At 52.7% G+C, this 16,954-nt stretch overlaps 1 protein-coding gene across 1 annotated transcript in view; it reads right to left on the bottom strand.

Moving 5' to 3' along the window:
• The window catches only part of SSB (small RNA binding exonuclease protection factor La), a 35,774-nt gene that overhangs the window by 12,976 nt on the left and 5,844 nt on the right, over nt 1-16,954 (bottom strand). The window contains exons 2-4 of the mRNA XM_088469266.1: nt 8,537-8,610; nt 7,092-7,195; nt 903-1,077 (exon numbers count right to left, since the gene is read on the bottom strand). Of these exons, the coding sequence (XP_088325392.1) occupies nt 903-1,077; nt 7,092-7,195; nt 8,537-8,602 (345 nt within the window). The 5' untranslated portion in view covers nt 8,603-8,610. The remainder of the gene's footprint in view (nt 1-902; nt 1,078-7,091; nt 7,196-8,536; nt 8,611-16,954) is intronic.

The following is a 16,954-nucleotide window of genomic DNA, read 5'->3' as shown; positions in this document are numbered from 1 at the left end:
GTATGAAGTCTGAAGTGCCTAATGCATAACAATGGCAATCAGACTCTGCAATAGTGCACAAAAAAGTTTTACTCAAAGTCCAGAGTAAAGTGCTATACATTATATAGGCAAGGCATTACATATATTACTTAATCAAAATCATACATAGTTTTCTAGGCCAACTGTTACATTGCACTGCCAAGTATAGTAATGTGATACATTGCATTACAGTATTTGTAATGCAAGGTTTCATACTTCCCAACTGTCACCGTTTTGGCATGACTGTCACTCTATAAATTGGGCAGAGATTCATCCAAAAGTGGATGTTTCTGGCAAGATAGGGGCAGGGCCATTTTTGTTCCTATTTGACATCTGTAAATGTTGAGATGAACAATGGTTGCTTGCATCATGTCCAGATACCAGAAAGGTGCATTAGGCATTCCCCAAATGTGACACTACACTCAGACTTGGTTGCTTTAATTAGCAAGCCTATTATATAGACAAGTCTTGCCACTGCTTCCAAATCCAATAAAACAGACCTGGTGTGCTGGACTGGTTTCTGTGCAGCTAGACTTCTGATCAACGAGAACTGCATCCTAAAGATTGTACTACTGTGCGATTATAGATTAAGCCACAATTCTAAGGCTGCCATTTATTATACAGATCAATCATGTCCTGCTTCCCAATTATCTGAACTTCAACACTGTAAATGCTACAAGGTGAGATACAGCAATATTTATACACCAGGCTTAATAAAATAAAAACATTGAGGAATAGGAGGTATCTGCATCTATGTTTATGTAGCCTCCATCAAACGTTAACTGTTGAAGTTGCAGCCTAATGCAGTGGTCTACCAAGTGTTCTAATTCAGCACCTTCCAGTTACTTGCAGTCTATGGGGTATCCTTTTGTTACTATACTTACAATGTAGACTGATCTGTTTTTGAGAGCGTTTTTGTATTCTTCTGTGACTTCGGGTAATGGCTTGTCGGGAGATCTCCTAATCTTGCACTTCTCCTCATCCATTTCCAACAAACCCAACTTGGATTTTTTAAGTGCTTCCAATATCTTGCTAAAATCAGTCGTCAATCTGCTTAGTCTGCAGGTGTAAAAATATGAGATATGGTAAGAACTTACCCTTGTTATCTCTATTTCTACGAAGTCCATAGGGTTCCACAGGATACCTTGGGGTATAGGTGTGACGTCAGTCGCAGGGCACCAAAGAGTTAAGCTTTCAGCCTCCCAGGATGCACTAGGTCCCCCTCCTATACCCCGCCCCCGGGCCAAGGCACCTCAGTTAGTTACCAAGCCATAGGCCGGAGGAGGAGAAGGAAGAGAGAGAACAAAGATCTGGACACATACAAGAATCACATTCTCACCAGAGGGAGACGGAAAACCGGTGACCAGAGCAAAGCCCATCTGCAGCACAGGTGCGACAGGGCGGGAGTCCTGTGGAACCCTATGGACTTCGTAGAAATAGAGATAACAAGGGTAAGTTCTTACCATATCTCATATTTTCTACTTCAGGGTCCATAGGGTATCCACAGGATACCTTGGGGATGTCCCAAAGCAGTATCCTTTAAGGGTGGGGACGCTCCTGTGCAGAAAGGAGAATCCGCCGCCCGAAGGAAGCATCCTGAGAGGCGAAGGTGTCAAACCTGTAATACCTCACGAAGGTATGGACAGAAGACCACGTAGCAGCCTTGCAGATCTGAACTGCCGAGGCACCACGTCGAGCTGCCCACGAAGGACCCACAGACCTAGTGGAATGAGCCTTCAGAGAAGGAGGGACCGGTAGGCCTTCATGAAGATAAGCTTCAGAAATAGCCATACGGATCCAGGCTGCCAAAGTTTGCTTTGAAGCAGGCCAACCCTTTTTACGGAAGCCAAAGAGGACAAACAAAGCGTCCGACTTCCTAAACGAAGAAGTGCGGTCAACATAAGTCCTTAAGGCCCGCACAACATCCAAAGAGGCCTCACCCACGGAAAGACCCGGTGAGTTAAAGGCCGGAACAACTATTTCCTCGTTAATATGAAACTGGGAAATAACTTTGGGAAGAAACTCGGGCCGAGTGCGGAGCACTGCCCTGTTCCCATAAAAAACCAAGAAAGGGGGTCTACAAGAAAGAGCCCCTAACTCAGAAACACGTCTGGCCGAAGCAATGGCCAGAAGGAAAACAGTCTTAGCTGTTAGCCATTTAAGATCCACTGAGCCCAGTGGTTCAAACGGCGGTCCTTGGAGAGCCCTCAGGACCACAGCCAAATCCCAAGGCGCCACAGGTGGAACAAAGGGCGGCTGAATGCGGAGAACACCCTGCATAAAGGTGCGCACATCCGGGATTGTAGCAATCCTACGGTGAAACCAGACAGATAGGGCCGAAACCTGTACCTTCAAAGAAGCAAGGCGAAGCCCATGATCTAGTCCCGCTTGCAGGAAGGCGAGAATCCGAGACAGACGAAACTCCCGCGGTGCATAACCTCTCGGTCGACACCACTGGAAGAACGTATGCCACACGCGATGGTATATCCTCGCGGAAGACGGTTTCCGAGCTCGTAACATGGTACGCACCACAGAGCTGGAAAACCCCCGGGACCTCAGCATGGCCGTCTCAACAGCCACGCCGTCAAAGACAGCCGAGTCAGGTCCGGGTGAAGGCAAGGACCCTGAGACAGAAGGTCCGGTCGTAGCGGCAACCGCAGAGGAATGTCCACGGACAGACCCTGAAGGTCTGAGAACCAGTGCCGTCTGGGCCACGCGGGAGCTATCAACAGGAGCGTCCCTCCTTCCTGTTTGAATTTCCGGATTACCCGTGGAAGAAGGGAGACCGGAGGGAACAGGTATGCGAACCGGAACGTCCACCGGACGGACAGAGCATCCACCAGAGACGCCCCTTCGTCTCTTGTGCGAGACCCGTACACCGGCAACTTGTTGTTGTGCCGGGACGCCATGAGGTCGATTTCTGGAAGACCCCACCTGTCCACCAGTAGTTGAAAAACGTCCGGGTGCAGGGACCATTCCCCCGGATGAACGTCCTGGCGACTTAGAAAGTCCGCCTCCCAATTGAGCACTCCCGGGATGAAGACCGCTGATATGGCCGGAAGATTGCGCTCCGCCCAAACCAGGATCCGAGAGACCTCTACGAGAGCCGCCCGACTGCGAGTTCCTCCTTGCCTGTTTATGTAGGCCACGGTGGTAGCGTTGTCCGACTGGACCTGCACCGGGCGACCCTGGAGAAACCGCTGTGCCTGCTGGAGAGCATTGAAGACCGCACGGAGTTCCAAGATATTTATTGGAAGCTCCGCTTCTGTCGGCGTCCACCTGCCCTGGAACAAGTGTGGACCCGAAACTGCTCCCCAGCCCCGAAGACTGGCGTCCGTTGTCAACAGGACCCAATTTGGAACCCAGAACGGACGTCCCTTGTTGAGGTGGGTCGTCTGTAACCACCACGTAAGGGACAGGCGAACCTCCTGGGTGAGCACAATCGTCTGGGACTTCAGAGACTGAGTCAGCCCGTTCCACTTGGACAGGATCAGGTGCTGCAGAGGTCTGGAGTGAAACTGGGCGTATTCCACCATGTCGAACACCGACACCATGGAGCCCAGTAACCTCATCGCCGAGTGTAAGGACACCCGGCGGCTGTGCAGACAACTGCGCACCCTTGACTGTAAAGCAGAGATCTTGTCCTCCGTCACGAAGATCCTTTGCTGTCCCGAGTCCAATAAGGCTCCAAGATGCAGAATCCTCCGAGACGGGATTAGAGTGGACTTCTGCCAGTTGATTAGCCAGCCGTGCCGTTGCAGCAGTGCAATGGTCAGGTCCAAGTGGCGTAACAGGAGCTCTGGAGATCCTGCCACCAATAACAGGTCGTCCAAATACGGCAACATGCGGACTCCCTGCAGCCGCAGAGAAGCCGCCATGACCGCCATCACCTTGGTGAAAACACGTGGTGCTGTTGCCAGGCCAAAAGGTAACGCCCGAAACTGGAAGTGGTCGCTGCTGATTGCAAACCTGAGGAACTGTTGATGGCGCCAAAGAATAGGGACATGCAGGTAAGCGTCCTGTATGTCCAATGACACCAAGTAGTCCCCAGGTTCCAGCGCCAGAATGATGGACCGTAGGGTCTCCATCCGAAACTTCGGGACCCGCAAAGACTTGTTGAGTGCTTTGAGGTTGAGAATCGGACGATATGACCCATTGGGTTTCTGTACCAAAAATAGATTTGAATAGAAACCCTGGCCCCTCTGGGAGAATGGAACCGCCACTATAACTCCAGCCTGGAGCATAGTGTGCAATACCTTCCGCAGCTCCGTAGCCTTGTTCCGGTCTGATGGGAGACCCGTGGTGAAGAAGCGAGCCGGGGGTCTGTGCCGGAAGGAGAGGGCGTATCCGTGGGAAACCACCTCCAGAACCCAAGTGTCTGTCGTAGTGGTCGACCAACACTGGGCGAACTGTAGCAGGCGGCCTCCCACCCTGGGATCCCCCAAAGGGAGGCCCGGACCGTCAGGCCGCAGGCTTGCCATCTGGCTTGGGGGCCGGACGTCTGGTACTCCATGCCTGCTTCCGGGGCTTGACCGATTTCTTAGGGCCAGCCTGTCGAGGAAACGACTGTGGTTTGGGCCTGCCCTGGGCCCTAGATGACCGAAAGGACGATGGTCCCGAACCAGAAGGAGCAGCGGCCGACGGGAGACAGGCAGATTTGGCTGCCGCCAGCGTGGCCACAATCTTATCCAGATCCGGACCGAAGAGAACTTCTCCGGTAAACGGCAACGCTTCCAGACCTTTCTTGGAATCTGCGTCCGCCTTCCAGGATCGCAGCCACAAGGTGCGACGAGCAGCTACCGCTGCTGAAGAAATTCTAGACACCAGAGTACTAATGTCTAGAGCCGCCTCGTTGATGTAGGTGGCCGAATCACGGAGATTGCCAATCAACTCCGCCTGATCGGCCGGACAGTCGGATTCAAAAGAAGCCTCTAATGAATCCGCCCAGCGCTCCATCGCTCTGGCAACCCAGCAAATGGCCATAGCCGGCCGTGCTGCCCCCCCAGCAAGGGAATAAGCGGACTTCAGGCAGATTTCTACCTTGCGGTCCGTAGCATCCTTACGGGAGGACATGGATGGCATCGGCAATGTGGCACTACGGACAAGACGGGTCACGTGAGAATCCACCTGTGGAGGGGATTCCCACTTCGCAAAATAATTATCCGCGAACGGATAAGCCACCGCCAGGCGTCTCTGCGGCTGGTATCTTTTGCCAGGTTGTTTCCACGCCTCCTCTAAATGGTCCACCAACTGACCCGAAAGAGGAAAGACTGTGGCATCGCCCTTCACATCTTTGAAAAAGGCATACTTAGATTTAGCCGCTGGGGGAACTTCGTCCTCAATCACCAAGGCTGTGCGGACCGCCCGAATAAGTCCAGGAATATATACTTTGGACTTAGCATCAGCGTCCTTAGTATGGAGAGGTTCCTGATCGTAAGGATCTAGAATCTCCCCATCATCAGACGTCCCTTCGTCATCCTCATAAGGAGCGGACAGAGACGCCACCGGCCTTTTATGAGACCGCATCACAGACTCCCCTTGCAACACATCCGACAAGTGCTGTACAGAACTCGTCAGGGAGTTAACCCACGCTGGCTCCTGAGAACCCGGGAGCGGGGAAATAGGGAGACTGTGGGGTACCACCAATTGTCGTGGGAACCCCTGCATGGGTGACGACACCACAGACTGCTGGGACAAACCCATCGGAGTAAACGCGGGCTGCGGAGCTAACTGGCCCACTAAAGCTGTTAACGCCTGAGCGAAACAAGCCCAGGGCGGCTCCTGTACCGGTGCTGTAACCGTAATAGGCCGCGCCATGGACAAACACTGCCGGCAAAGGCCCTCCGCGCTACCCTCCCCCTCCGCTAACGGTACTTTGCACGTGGTACACTGTAGCCGGAGGGGAAAATCACTTTCAGACATGATGGCACCACGTATGTGACCTCTCTCACCAATTAAGTATTAAATAGGCGAGAGACCACCCTGCAGCACCGCACCGCAAGGGCTTTAGCAGAAAGAACAGGGACAGTAATAAAGCTGACAGTTTAGAGAAGGAAAGATTACAGGCAGCAGCGCTAGCACAGTCACATACAATGCAGAAAAATAACAATTCCTGCACTAACAGCGCTGATCACTCAACTACACAGACACAGGGCCTGGTAGGACACAGCGCTGCATACACAGACCTGACCACAGCGGAGGAGAGGTATGCGGGGGGACCCAGACCACGATGCTTCCGTCCAGCGCTTCCAGCAGCGTTCACCATGCGTTCTGGAGAAGATGGCCGCCGAGGAGCAGAGAGGAGGCTGGCCTGGGGGAGGAGCGCTGCCACAGGACCAGTCGGCAGCATGCAGAGAGGGCTGTGTGCAGCGGGGGAGGCGCCGGCTGTGAGACAGGGAAGGCGCGCTCCCCTGGCATGCATTTAACCCCTGGGACGCCGCAGCGCTACCGCTCTGCTGCGGTCCGCTGTCCCAGGGGGTAGTGGAAGCGCAGGTTGGTCGCCTGGCTCCACGCTGCAGCCAGTCCCCAGGGAGCCCCCTGCCTGGGGACTTAGGACCATGTGATCAGCGGGGACCCACCGCGGGACCCCGCTGCTTACCTCTGTCCCCCTTGAATCCGGCCATGGTCCGGAGCATCTGGGGTCACCGCTAGCTGTGACCCCAGACGCCCACCAGCATCCCCGGATCAGTACCGGCGTTCTGGTACCGGCGGGGTGTAGGGAAGACAGCATGGACGTCAGGACTGACTGTCCATGCTGTTCATCCAGATGTGCAGCCACAGCTGCATGAAGAATAAGCTTCAGGGGCTCTTCTAGCCCCCACTCCAACAGGTGCACCCGACTCCGGCCGGGCACCAAACTAAACTGAGGTGCCTTGGCCCGGGGGCGGGGTATAGGAGGGGGACCTAGTGCATCCTGGGAGGCTGAAAGCTTAACTCTTTGGTGCCCTGCGACTGACGTCACACCTATACCCCAAGGTATCCTGTGGATACCCTATGGACCCTGAAGTAGAAATATAGTGTTAGATGCACCCAGAACTACAATTCCATATTATGCTTATTGTTGTGAGAAGTACCTGTTAAACTTGATCATAGTCTCCAGTGGCACCCAGCCATCATCAAGGGTTATCTGCTCCTTTAAGAACTTGTCTCGTGGAAGGTTATGGTCGCCAAAGTAGTACTGTAAAAGAAAGAGGACAAATGTGCACTTTAAAAAAAATCAATGTAGAGAAACTTTAGTGAAAGTTGAGTGACACAAACATGTGTAGGTCATTCTGTAGTGTCAGTTAGTCTAATGAGCCAGAAAGTGTATCCATGATCCAGTGTTCTCCCCAGGCTGTTTTCTGCAGGCGCATCGCCCGGCAGAAATAGCCTGCCGCCCAGCACTTTCCCCGGCTGACCCCCGCTGTGGAACGCTGACCACTGAAGTGACCGGAGACTAAAGAAGCCTCCGATCGCTTCAGAGGCCAGCGTTCCCATTGATGCACTGCGCGAGGCACTGGCCAGCAAGTAAAGGTAAGTGCTGGACTGGGGCCAGGACCAGTCTGGGGGCATTATTTAAGTCTCGGGGCACTGTATAAGGGACACTATTTAAGCCTGGGGGCACTGCATAAGGGGCCAGTCTGGGGGCAATGCATAAGGGCAAAGTTAAACTACAGGGGGCAATGCATAAAGGGGGAAACCACAGGGGCCACTGTATAATGGGCACTTTTGATTGAGCCAGTGGGGGAGCAGCCTGATACCTGTCAGGCTGGATTGGTAAGGGAGATACCCCTTTTCCCGGCATGTGCATAACTGCGAAGGCCCCCACCCGGCTACTTTTGGAGGCCACCCAGCTGGAAAAAATTTCTGGGGAGAACACCGATGATCCATTATTATATTCACATTTCACCTATTTTTTGTTCAACCAAAATTAACACAATACAGCTCAAGCTTTGGGACCATGTGGTCTGAACTAGGAATGGGCATCAGTGGGTTAACCATAGATTATGCCATTGGTGATCATCAACGGCACACAAGCCATCGACAGGACTCCATCGATGGCCATCCCCGCTGATATGAATGGTGGATGGCAGCCAAACACTGACAGGGGCAGGGTTTAGTGACACAGCTAAGCGCTGTTGACCAGCGTGGAGGGAGAGAACAAAAATAAAATACAACGCTGTCTGCCATCAATAGAAGAGAATCAGATCTCAGCCATCATTTGCAAAATCAGCAATGCTTGTTAGCAGTCGATGGTCATCCTTAATCTGAACACTGTGTGCATGCACCCATGCAGAAAAATCATTTAGCACATACTGTAATCTAGGCATTAGGTCCACTGAAGATGAATACATGTAGCAATCTAGATATTTTCATTACTTACGTGCAATATTTTGCGGTTGCACCAATATAACATATTGACCCAATGTTTTATATAACTGCAGTGTTACATCTCATGATTAATTTTAAGCCAAACTTTGTTTTGATCACATTATCCAAATCTGGGAGAAAAGAAACTAAATAATAAAATCAGGATTACCTCAATTTGCTGGCAGATCTTTGTATCCAGATCTTGCAGTTGGTCCTTGTCCCCATTTTCAGCCATTTCAAAGTCTAAGATAAAATATATTAAATTTTTTAAGAAAATTTGTTAAAATGTAAAGATATCCTACAATTTAATCATGCACAGAGAGAAAGAATAAACCTGTACTTCAATACTGCAGTTACAAGCAAAACCTCATCAGTATTACAAATACCAGTCCCCGGGAAGTTGTTACAAGAGGATGAAACGGTGCGATGACTGGAAAAACACTGACATCTCATGCAGAATAACCCCTATATCCCTCAAACATAAGCCACAGAGTACACCAGTGGCTTATGTTTGGGACCCCAAACAGTGCATGTTTACCAGGTCTCCTCACAGAATCACAAGTGAAATAATTAGCTTCACCTGTGGATCTTTTAAAATGTGTCAGTGAGTCATTATTTAACTTGTGATTCTGTGAGGAGACCTGGAGAACATGCACTGTTTGGGGTCCTGAGGACAGAGTTTGAGAACGTGTGGATTACACTTTATAAACTTTCAGTTCCCTTTAAGCCAGTGGTTCTCATACCCGGTCCTAAGGACCACACACAGGTCACGTTTCCAAGGTCACCCAGCAGGTGCACAGGTAGTGTTCACTCTAGGCCCAGTGCAGGGCAGGGCGCAAAACCTAGAGAAAATATGAGATATGGTAAGAACTTACCCTTGTTATCTCTATTTCTACGAAGTCCATAGGGTTCCACAGGATACCTTGGGGGTATAGGTGTGACGTCAGTCACTGGGCACCATAGAGTTAAGCTTTTCAGCCTCCCAGGATGCACTAGGGTCCCCCTCCTATACCCCGCCCCCGAGCCAAGGCACCTCAGTTAGGTACCAAGCCATAGGCCGGAGGAGGAGAAGGAAGAGAGAAAAAAGATCTGGACACATACAAGAATCACATTCTCACCAGAGAGAGACGGAAAACCGGTGACCAGAGCAAAGCCCATCTGCAGCACAGGTGCGACAGGGCGGGAGTCCTGTGGAACCCTATGGACTTCGTAGAAAGAGATAACAAGGGTAAGTTCTTACCATATCTCATATTTCTACTTCAGGGTCCATAGGGTATCCACAGGATACCTTGGGGATGTTCCAAAGCAGTATCCTTTAAGGGTGGGGACGCTCCTGTGCAGAAAGGAGAATCCGCCGCCCGAAGGAAGCATCCTGAGAGGCGAAGGTGTCAAACCTGTAATACCTCACGAAGGTATGGACAGAGGACCACGTAGCAGCCTTGCAGATCTGAACTGCCGAGGCACCACGTCGAGCTGCCCACGAAGGACCCACAGACCTAGTGGAATGAGCCTTCAGAGAAGGAGGGACCGGTAGGCCTTCATGAAGATAAGCTTCAGAAATAGCCATACGTATCCAGGCTGCCAAAGTTTGCTTTGAAGCAGGCCAACCCTTTTTACGGAAGCCATAGAGGACAAACAAAGCGTCCGACTTCCTAAACGAAGAAGTGCGGTCAACATAAGTCCTTAAGGCCCGCACAACATCCAAAGAGGCCTCACCCACGGAAAGACCCGGGTGAGTTAAAGGCCGGAACAACGATTTCCTCGTTAACATGAAACTGGGAAACAACTTTGGGAAGAAACTCGGGCCGAGTGCGGAGCACTGCCCTGTTCCCATGAAAAACCAAGAAAGGGGGTCTACAAGAAAGAGCCCCTAACTCAGAAACAAGTCTGGCCGAAGCAATGGCCAGAAGGAAAACAGTCTTAGCTGTTAGCCATTTAAGATCCACTGAGCCCAGTGGTTCAAACGGCGGTCCTTGGAGAGCCCTCAGGACCACAGCCAAATCCCAAGGCGCCACAGGTGGAACAAAGGGCGGCTGAATGCGGAGAACACCTTGCATAAAGGTGCGCACATCCGGGATTGTAGCAATCCTACGGTGAAACCAGACAGATAGGGCCGAAACCTGTACCTTCAAAGAAGCAAGGCGAAGCCCATGATCTAGTCCCGCTTGCAGGAAGGCGAGAATCCGAGACAGACGAAACTCCCGCGGTGCATAACCTCTCGGTCGACACCACTGGAAGAACGTATGCCACACGCGATGGTATATCCTCGCGGAAGACGGTTTCCGAGCTCGTAACATGGTACGCACCACAGAGCTGGAAAACCCCCGGGACCTCAGCATGGCCGTCTCAACAGCCACGCCATCAAAGACAGCAGAGTCAGGTCCGAGTGAAGACAAGGACCCTGAGACAGAAGGTCCGGTCGTAGCGGCAACCGCAGAGGACTGTCCACGGACAGACCCTGAAGGTCTGAGAACCAGTGCCGTCTGGGCCACGCGGGAGCTATCAACAGGAGCGTCCCTCCTTCCTGTTTGAATTTCCGGATTACCCGTGGAAGAAGGGAGACCGGAGGGAACAGGTATGCGAACCGGAACGTCCACCGGATGGACAGAGCATCCACCAGAGACGCCCCTTAGTCTCTTGTGCGAGACCCGTACACCGGCAACTTGTTGTTGTGCCGGGACGCCATGAGGTCGATCTCTGGAAGACCCCACCTGTCCACCAGCAGTTGAAAAATGTCCGGGTGCAGGGACCATTCCCCCGGATGAACGTCCTTCCGACTTAGAAAGTCCGCCTCCCAATTTAGCACTCCCGGGATGAAGACCGCTGATATGGCCGGAAGATTGCGCTCCGCCCAAACCAGGATCCGAGAGACCTCTACGAGAGCCGCCCGACTGAGAGTTCCTCCTTGCCTGTTTATGTAGGCCACGGTGGTAGCGTTGTCCGACTGGACCTGCACCAGGTGACCCTGGAGAAACCGATGTGCCTGCTGGAGAGCATTGAAGACCGCACGGAGTTCCAAGATATTTATTGGAAGCTCCACTTCTGTCGGCGTCCACCTGCCCTGGAACAAGTGTGGACCCGAAACTGCTCCCCAGCCCCGAAGACTGGCGTCCGTTGTCAACAGGACCCAATTTGGAACCCAGAACGGACGTCCCTTGTTGAGGTGGGTCGTCTGTAACCACCACGCAAGGGACAGGCGAACCTCCGGGGTGAGCACAATCGTCTGGGACTTCAGAGACTGAGGCAGCCCGTTCCACTTGGACAGGATCAGGTGCTGCAGAGGTCTGGAGTGAAACTGGGCGTATTCCACCATGTCGAACACCGACACCATGGAGCCCAGTAACCTCATCGCCGAGTGTAGGGACACCCGGCGGCTGTGCAGACAACTGCGCACCCTTGACTGTAAAGCAGAGATCTTGTCCTCCGTCACGAAGATCCTTTGCTGTCCCGAGTCCAATAAGGCTCCAAGATGCAGAATCCTCCGAGACGGGATTAGAGTGGACTTCTGCCAGTTGATTAGCCAGCCGTGCCGTTGCAGCAGTGCAATGGTCAGGTCCAAGTGGCGTAACAGGAGCTCTGGAGATCCTGCCACCAATAACAGGTCGTCCAAGTACGGCAACATGCGGACTCCCTGCAGCCGCAGAGAAGCCGCCATGACCGCCATCACCTTGGTGAAAACACGTGGTGCTGTCGCCAGGCCAAAAGGTAACGCCCGAAACTGGAAGTGGTCGCTGCGGATTGCAAACCTGAGGAACTGTTGATGGCGCAAAAGAATAGGGACATGCAGGTAAGCGTCCTGTATGTCCAATGACACCAAGTAGTCCCCAGGTTCCAGCGCCAGAATGATGGACCGTAGGGTCTCCATCCGAAACTTCGGGACCCGCAAAGACTTGTTGAGTGCTTTGAGGTTGAGAATCGGACGATACGACCCATTGGGTTTCTGTACCAAAAATAGATTTGAATAGAAACCCTGGCCCCTCTGGGAGAATGGAACAGGCACTATAACTCCAGCCTGGAGCATAGTGTGCAATACCTTCCGCAGCTCCGTAGCCTTGTTCCGGTCTGATGGTAGACCCGTGGTGAAGAATCGAGCCGGGGGTCTGTGCCGGAAGAAGAGGGCGTATCCGTGGGAAACCACCTCCAGAACCCAAGTGTCTGTCGTAGTGGCCGACCAACACTGGGCGAACTGCAGCAGGCGGCCTCCCACCCTGGGATCCCCCAAAGGGAGGCCCGGACCGTCAGGCCGCAGGCTTGTCATCTGGCTTGGGGGCCGGACATCTGGTACTCCATGCCTGCTTCCGGGGCTTGGCCGATTTCTTAGGACCAGCCTGTCGAGGAAACGACTATGGTTTGGGCCTGCCCTGGGCCCTAGATGACCGAAAGGACGATGGTCCAGAACCAGAAGGAGCAGCGGCCGACGGGAGACAAGCCGATGTGGCTGCCGCCAGCGTGGCCACAATCTTATCCAGATCCGGACCGAAGAGAACTTCTCCGGTAAACGGCAACGCCTCCAGACCCTTTTTGGAATCTGCGTCCGCCTTCCAGGATCGCAGCCACAAGGTGCGACGAGCAGCCACCGCTGCTGAAGAAATTCTAGACACCAGAGTACTAATGTCTAGGGCCGCCTCGTTGATATAAGTGGCCGAATCACGGAGATTACCAATCAACTCCGCCTGTTCGGCCGGACATTCGGAATCAAAAGAAGCCTCTAATGAATCCGCCCAGTGCTCCATCGCTCTGGCAACCCAGCAAATGGCCATAGCCGGTCGTGCTGCCCCCCCTGCAAGGGAATAAGCGGACTTCAGGCAGATCTCCACCTTGCGGTCCGTAGCATCCTTAAGGGAGGACATAGATGGCATCGGCAATGTGGCACTACGGACAAGACGGGTCACGTGAGAATCCACCTGTGGAGGGGATTCCCACTTCGCAAAATAATTATCCGCGAACGGATAAGCCACCGCCAGGCGTCTCTGCGGCTGGTATCTTTTGCCAGGCTGTTTCCACGCCTCCTCTAAATGGTCCACCAACTGACCCGAAAGAGGAAAGACTGTGGCATTGCCCTTCACATTTTTGAAAAAGGCATACTTAGATTTAGCCGCTGGGGGAACTTCGTCCTCAATCACCAAGGCTGTGCGGACCGCCCGAATAAGTCCAGGAATATATACTTTGGACTTAGCATCAGCGTCCTTAGTATGGAGAGGTTCCTGATCGTAAGGATCCAGAATCTCCCCATCATCAGACGTCCCCTCGTCATCCTCATAAGGAGCCGACAGACGCCACCGGCCGTTTATGCGGCCGCATCACAGACTCCCCTTGCAACACATCCGACAAGTGCTGTACAGAACTCGTCAGGGAGTTAACCCACGCTGGCTCCTGAGAAACCGGGAGCGGGGAAATAGGGAGACTGGGGAAATAGGGAGACTGGGGTACCACCAATTGTCGTGGGAAACCCTGCATGGGTGACGACACCACTGAATGCTTGGATAAACCCATCGGTGTAAACGCGGGCTGCGGAGCTAACTGGCCCACTAAGGCTGTAAGCGCCTGAGCGAAACAAGCCCAGGGCGGCTCCTGTACCGGTGCTGTAACCGTAAGAGGCCACGCCATGGACAAACACTGCCGGCAAAGGCCCTCCGCGCTACCCTCCCCCTCCGCTAACGGTACTTTACACGTAGTACACTGTAGCCGGAGGGGAAAATCACTTTCGGACATGATGGCACCACGTATGTGACCTCTCTCACCAGGCGAGAGACCACCCTGCAGCACCGCAAGGGCTTAGCAGAAAGAACAGGGACAGTAATAAAGCTGACAGTTTAGAGAAAAGTTACAGGCAGCAGCGCTAGCACAGTCACATACAATGCAAAGAAAATCAATTCCTGCACTAACAGCGCTGATCACTCAACTACGCAGACACAGGGCCTGGTAGGACACAGCGCTGCATACACAGACCTGACCACAGCGGAGGAGAGGTATGCGGGGGGACCCAGACCACGATGCTTCCGTCCAGCGCTTCCAGCAGCGTTCACCATGCGTTCTGGAGAAGATGGCCGCCGAGGAGCAGAGAGGAGGCTGGCCTGGGGGAGGAGCGCTGCCACAGGACCAGTCAGCAGCGTGCAGAGAGGGCTGTGTGCAGCGGGGGAGGCGCCGGCTGTGAGACAGGGAAGGCGCGCTCCCCTGGCATGCATTTAACCCCTGGGACGCCGCAGCGCTACCGCTCTGCTGCGGTCCGCTGTCCCAGGGGGTAGTGGAAAGCGCAGGTTGGTCGCCTGGCTCCACGCTACAGCCAGTCCTCAGGGAGCCCCCTGCCTGGGGACTTAGGACCATGTGACCAGCGGGGACCTACCGCGGGACCCTGCTGCTTACCTTTGTCCCCCTTGGATCCGGCCATGGTCCGGAACATCTGGGGTCACCGCTAGCTGTGACCCCAGATGCTCACCAGCATCCCCGGATCGGTACCGGCGTTCTGGTACCGGCGGGGGTGTAGGGAAGACAGCATGGACGTCAGGACTGACTGTCCATGCTGTACATCCAGATGTGCAGCCACAGCTGCACTGAAGAAAGCTTCAGGGGCTCTTCTAGCCCCCACTCCGACAGGTGCACCAGACTCCGGCCGGGCACCAAACTAAACTAAGGTGCCTTGGCTCGGGGGCGGGGTATAGGAGGGGGACCCTAGTGCATCCTGGGAGGCTGAAAAGCTTAACTCTATGGTGCCCAGCGACTGACGTCACACCTATACCCCCAAGGTATCCTGTGGATACCCTATGGACCCTGAAGTAGAAAGGGCACTTTTGCGCCGAAGGCACACGCCCAAAAGGGGGCATGTCTTTATGACACGTCCCCTTTTCGTCACTCTTGTGGGGCATGTCGGCACTTACGGCCATGCTGGGCGCATGTCATTCACCGGCGGTGACCGCTGCACCACCATTTTTCCGAACAGCGGGCGGGGACAAAACCTGCAGGTTGTTTCAGCGGGCAGCCGCACCAGAGGGCACGGTACTTTCTGCCCTTTAGAAATCGGGCAGGGGACGTCACCCCGCTGAAAGAGCCTAGCGGGAACACTACACAAGTGGATTCATTGCTCACTGACATTTTAAAAGATCCACAGGTGGAGCCAATTATTTCACTTGTGATTCTGTGAAGAGACCTGGAAAACATGCACGGTTTGATGTCCTGAGGACAGTTTAAGTACCTATGCTTCAAGCCAATTTGTGATTTAAGCCAGTATTTGTGAAATGCAGCCTCTGTTCACTAAAACATAGTATCATCGCTAAGGCACGTGTCCTTAATGTTTGCAACATTGCATATAGGTAACAGGTCTACTTTTAAGAAGCATATACTCCCTGAGCGATATCGTCTAATGTGTCCCTAGCAGGGTGTGCTCAATGTCATTCATGACATTTAGCACACCTGCTGAACGATATCATTAACGATATTCAGCGACTGGCTCTCTCCCCCATTCCCCAACCTGACAATATCGTCAGGTTGGCCTGCATGTGTGCCAGATGAACGATAAAGACGAACGACCTGCGGGAATGTGCATCGTTGGTAGTTAGTAGTTACCATTCAGGTGAAAAAATGGACGATAAGTAAACTACTGAACGATATAGTTATCGTTAAGTCGTCCACTTTAACTTAAGGTGCGTACACACTGGGCGATTTAAAGATTTTTTTTTTTTCCATAAGTTTAGTTTAAGAAATGCCACCGTTTTCGGTTATGAGAGGAGCTCTATACTCTGAAAATTATTACTTGTGCTTAGGATCCTGCCAGAACACTTGCGGCGGTTGCACTCAAGTTTTGGTCAGTGAATTTAGTCAGACAAAGATGCAATCAGAAAGCATCAGGCAGAATGATACCTTGTAACGCCAGAGGCACATAAGCACTGTGTATTACAGACAATACACACGACTATTTGCACACCATTCGTTCAATATAACCAGGTGGTAACACTGAGGGGTTGGGTATGAAATCCCACTGCCGGAAGCCAAAAACAGCAGAATCCCAAAGGCGCATTTAAGCATGCTAACCCTGGAACTTGTGGCATTTTTATTTCTTGCATGGGATATTTCCCTTTCTAATTAAATTATCCCCACCATGTACCAAGGGAAAATCACAGGGGCAGCGGTTGCAGTAACCTCTGTCCTGCAAGTTATATCCCCGACAATTTGTGGAAGTGAAAGACTTCCCCAGGGGAAGCTGACACTGCGCATGTGCACAATGTCCGCTTCAGAAGCCGGGGGAGAGATCGGCTTAAGACACACCAACTAACAGACCTAAAATGACTGCATGATTACAACATAGTAATTGCGCAGTCGTTTGACAATCTGCTATGCCTACACTGAACATTCAGTGTAGGCACATCAGTCATCCCCTAGTCAGGTTGTCCTGCATGTTTGGCTAATCACTGATGTCGGAAACGACCAGCGGGAGCGCGCATCGCTGGTCGTTTCGACATAAAAGTGCACGATTACTGAGCGATTGCACGATTACGATGTCCTAATCGCTCAGTATTATCAGCAAGTGGATGTGTGCCTTTACAGTAGATGGTGCAACCTACCGGGGCTAAACAAAAACACTGCTTTTGGAAGT

The sequence above is a fragment of the Taudactylus pleione genome, unplaced genomic scaffold (assembly GCF_031769625.1).
Source record: "Taudactylus pleione unplaced genomic scaffold, aTauple2 ptg000004l, whole genome shotgun sequence".
Classification (NCBI taxonomy): domain Eukaryota; kingdom Metazoa; phylum Chordata; class Amphibia; order Anura; family Myobatrachidae; genus Taudactylus; species Taudactylus pleione.
Note: the sequence above shows the minus strand (reverse complement) of the source record. Positions and strands in the feature narration are given on the sequence as shown.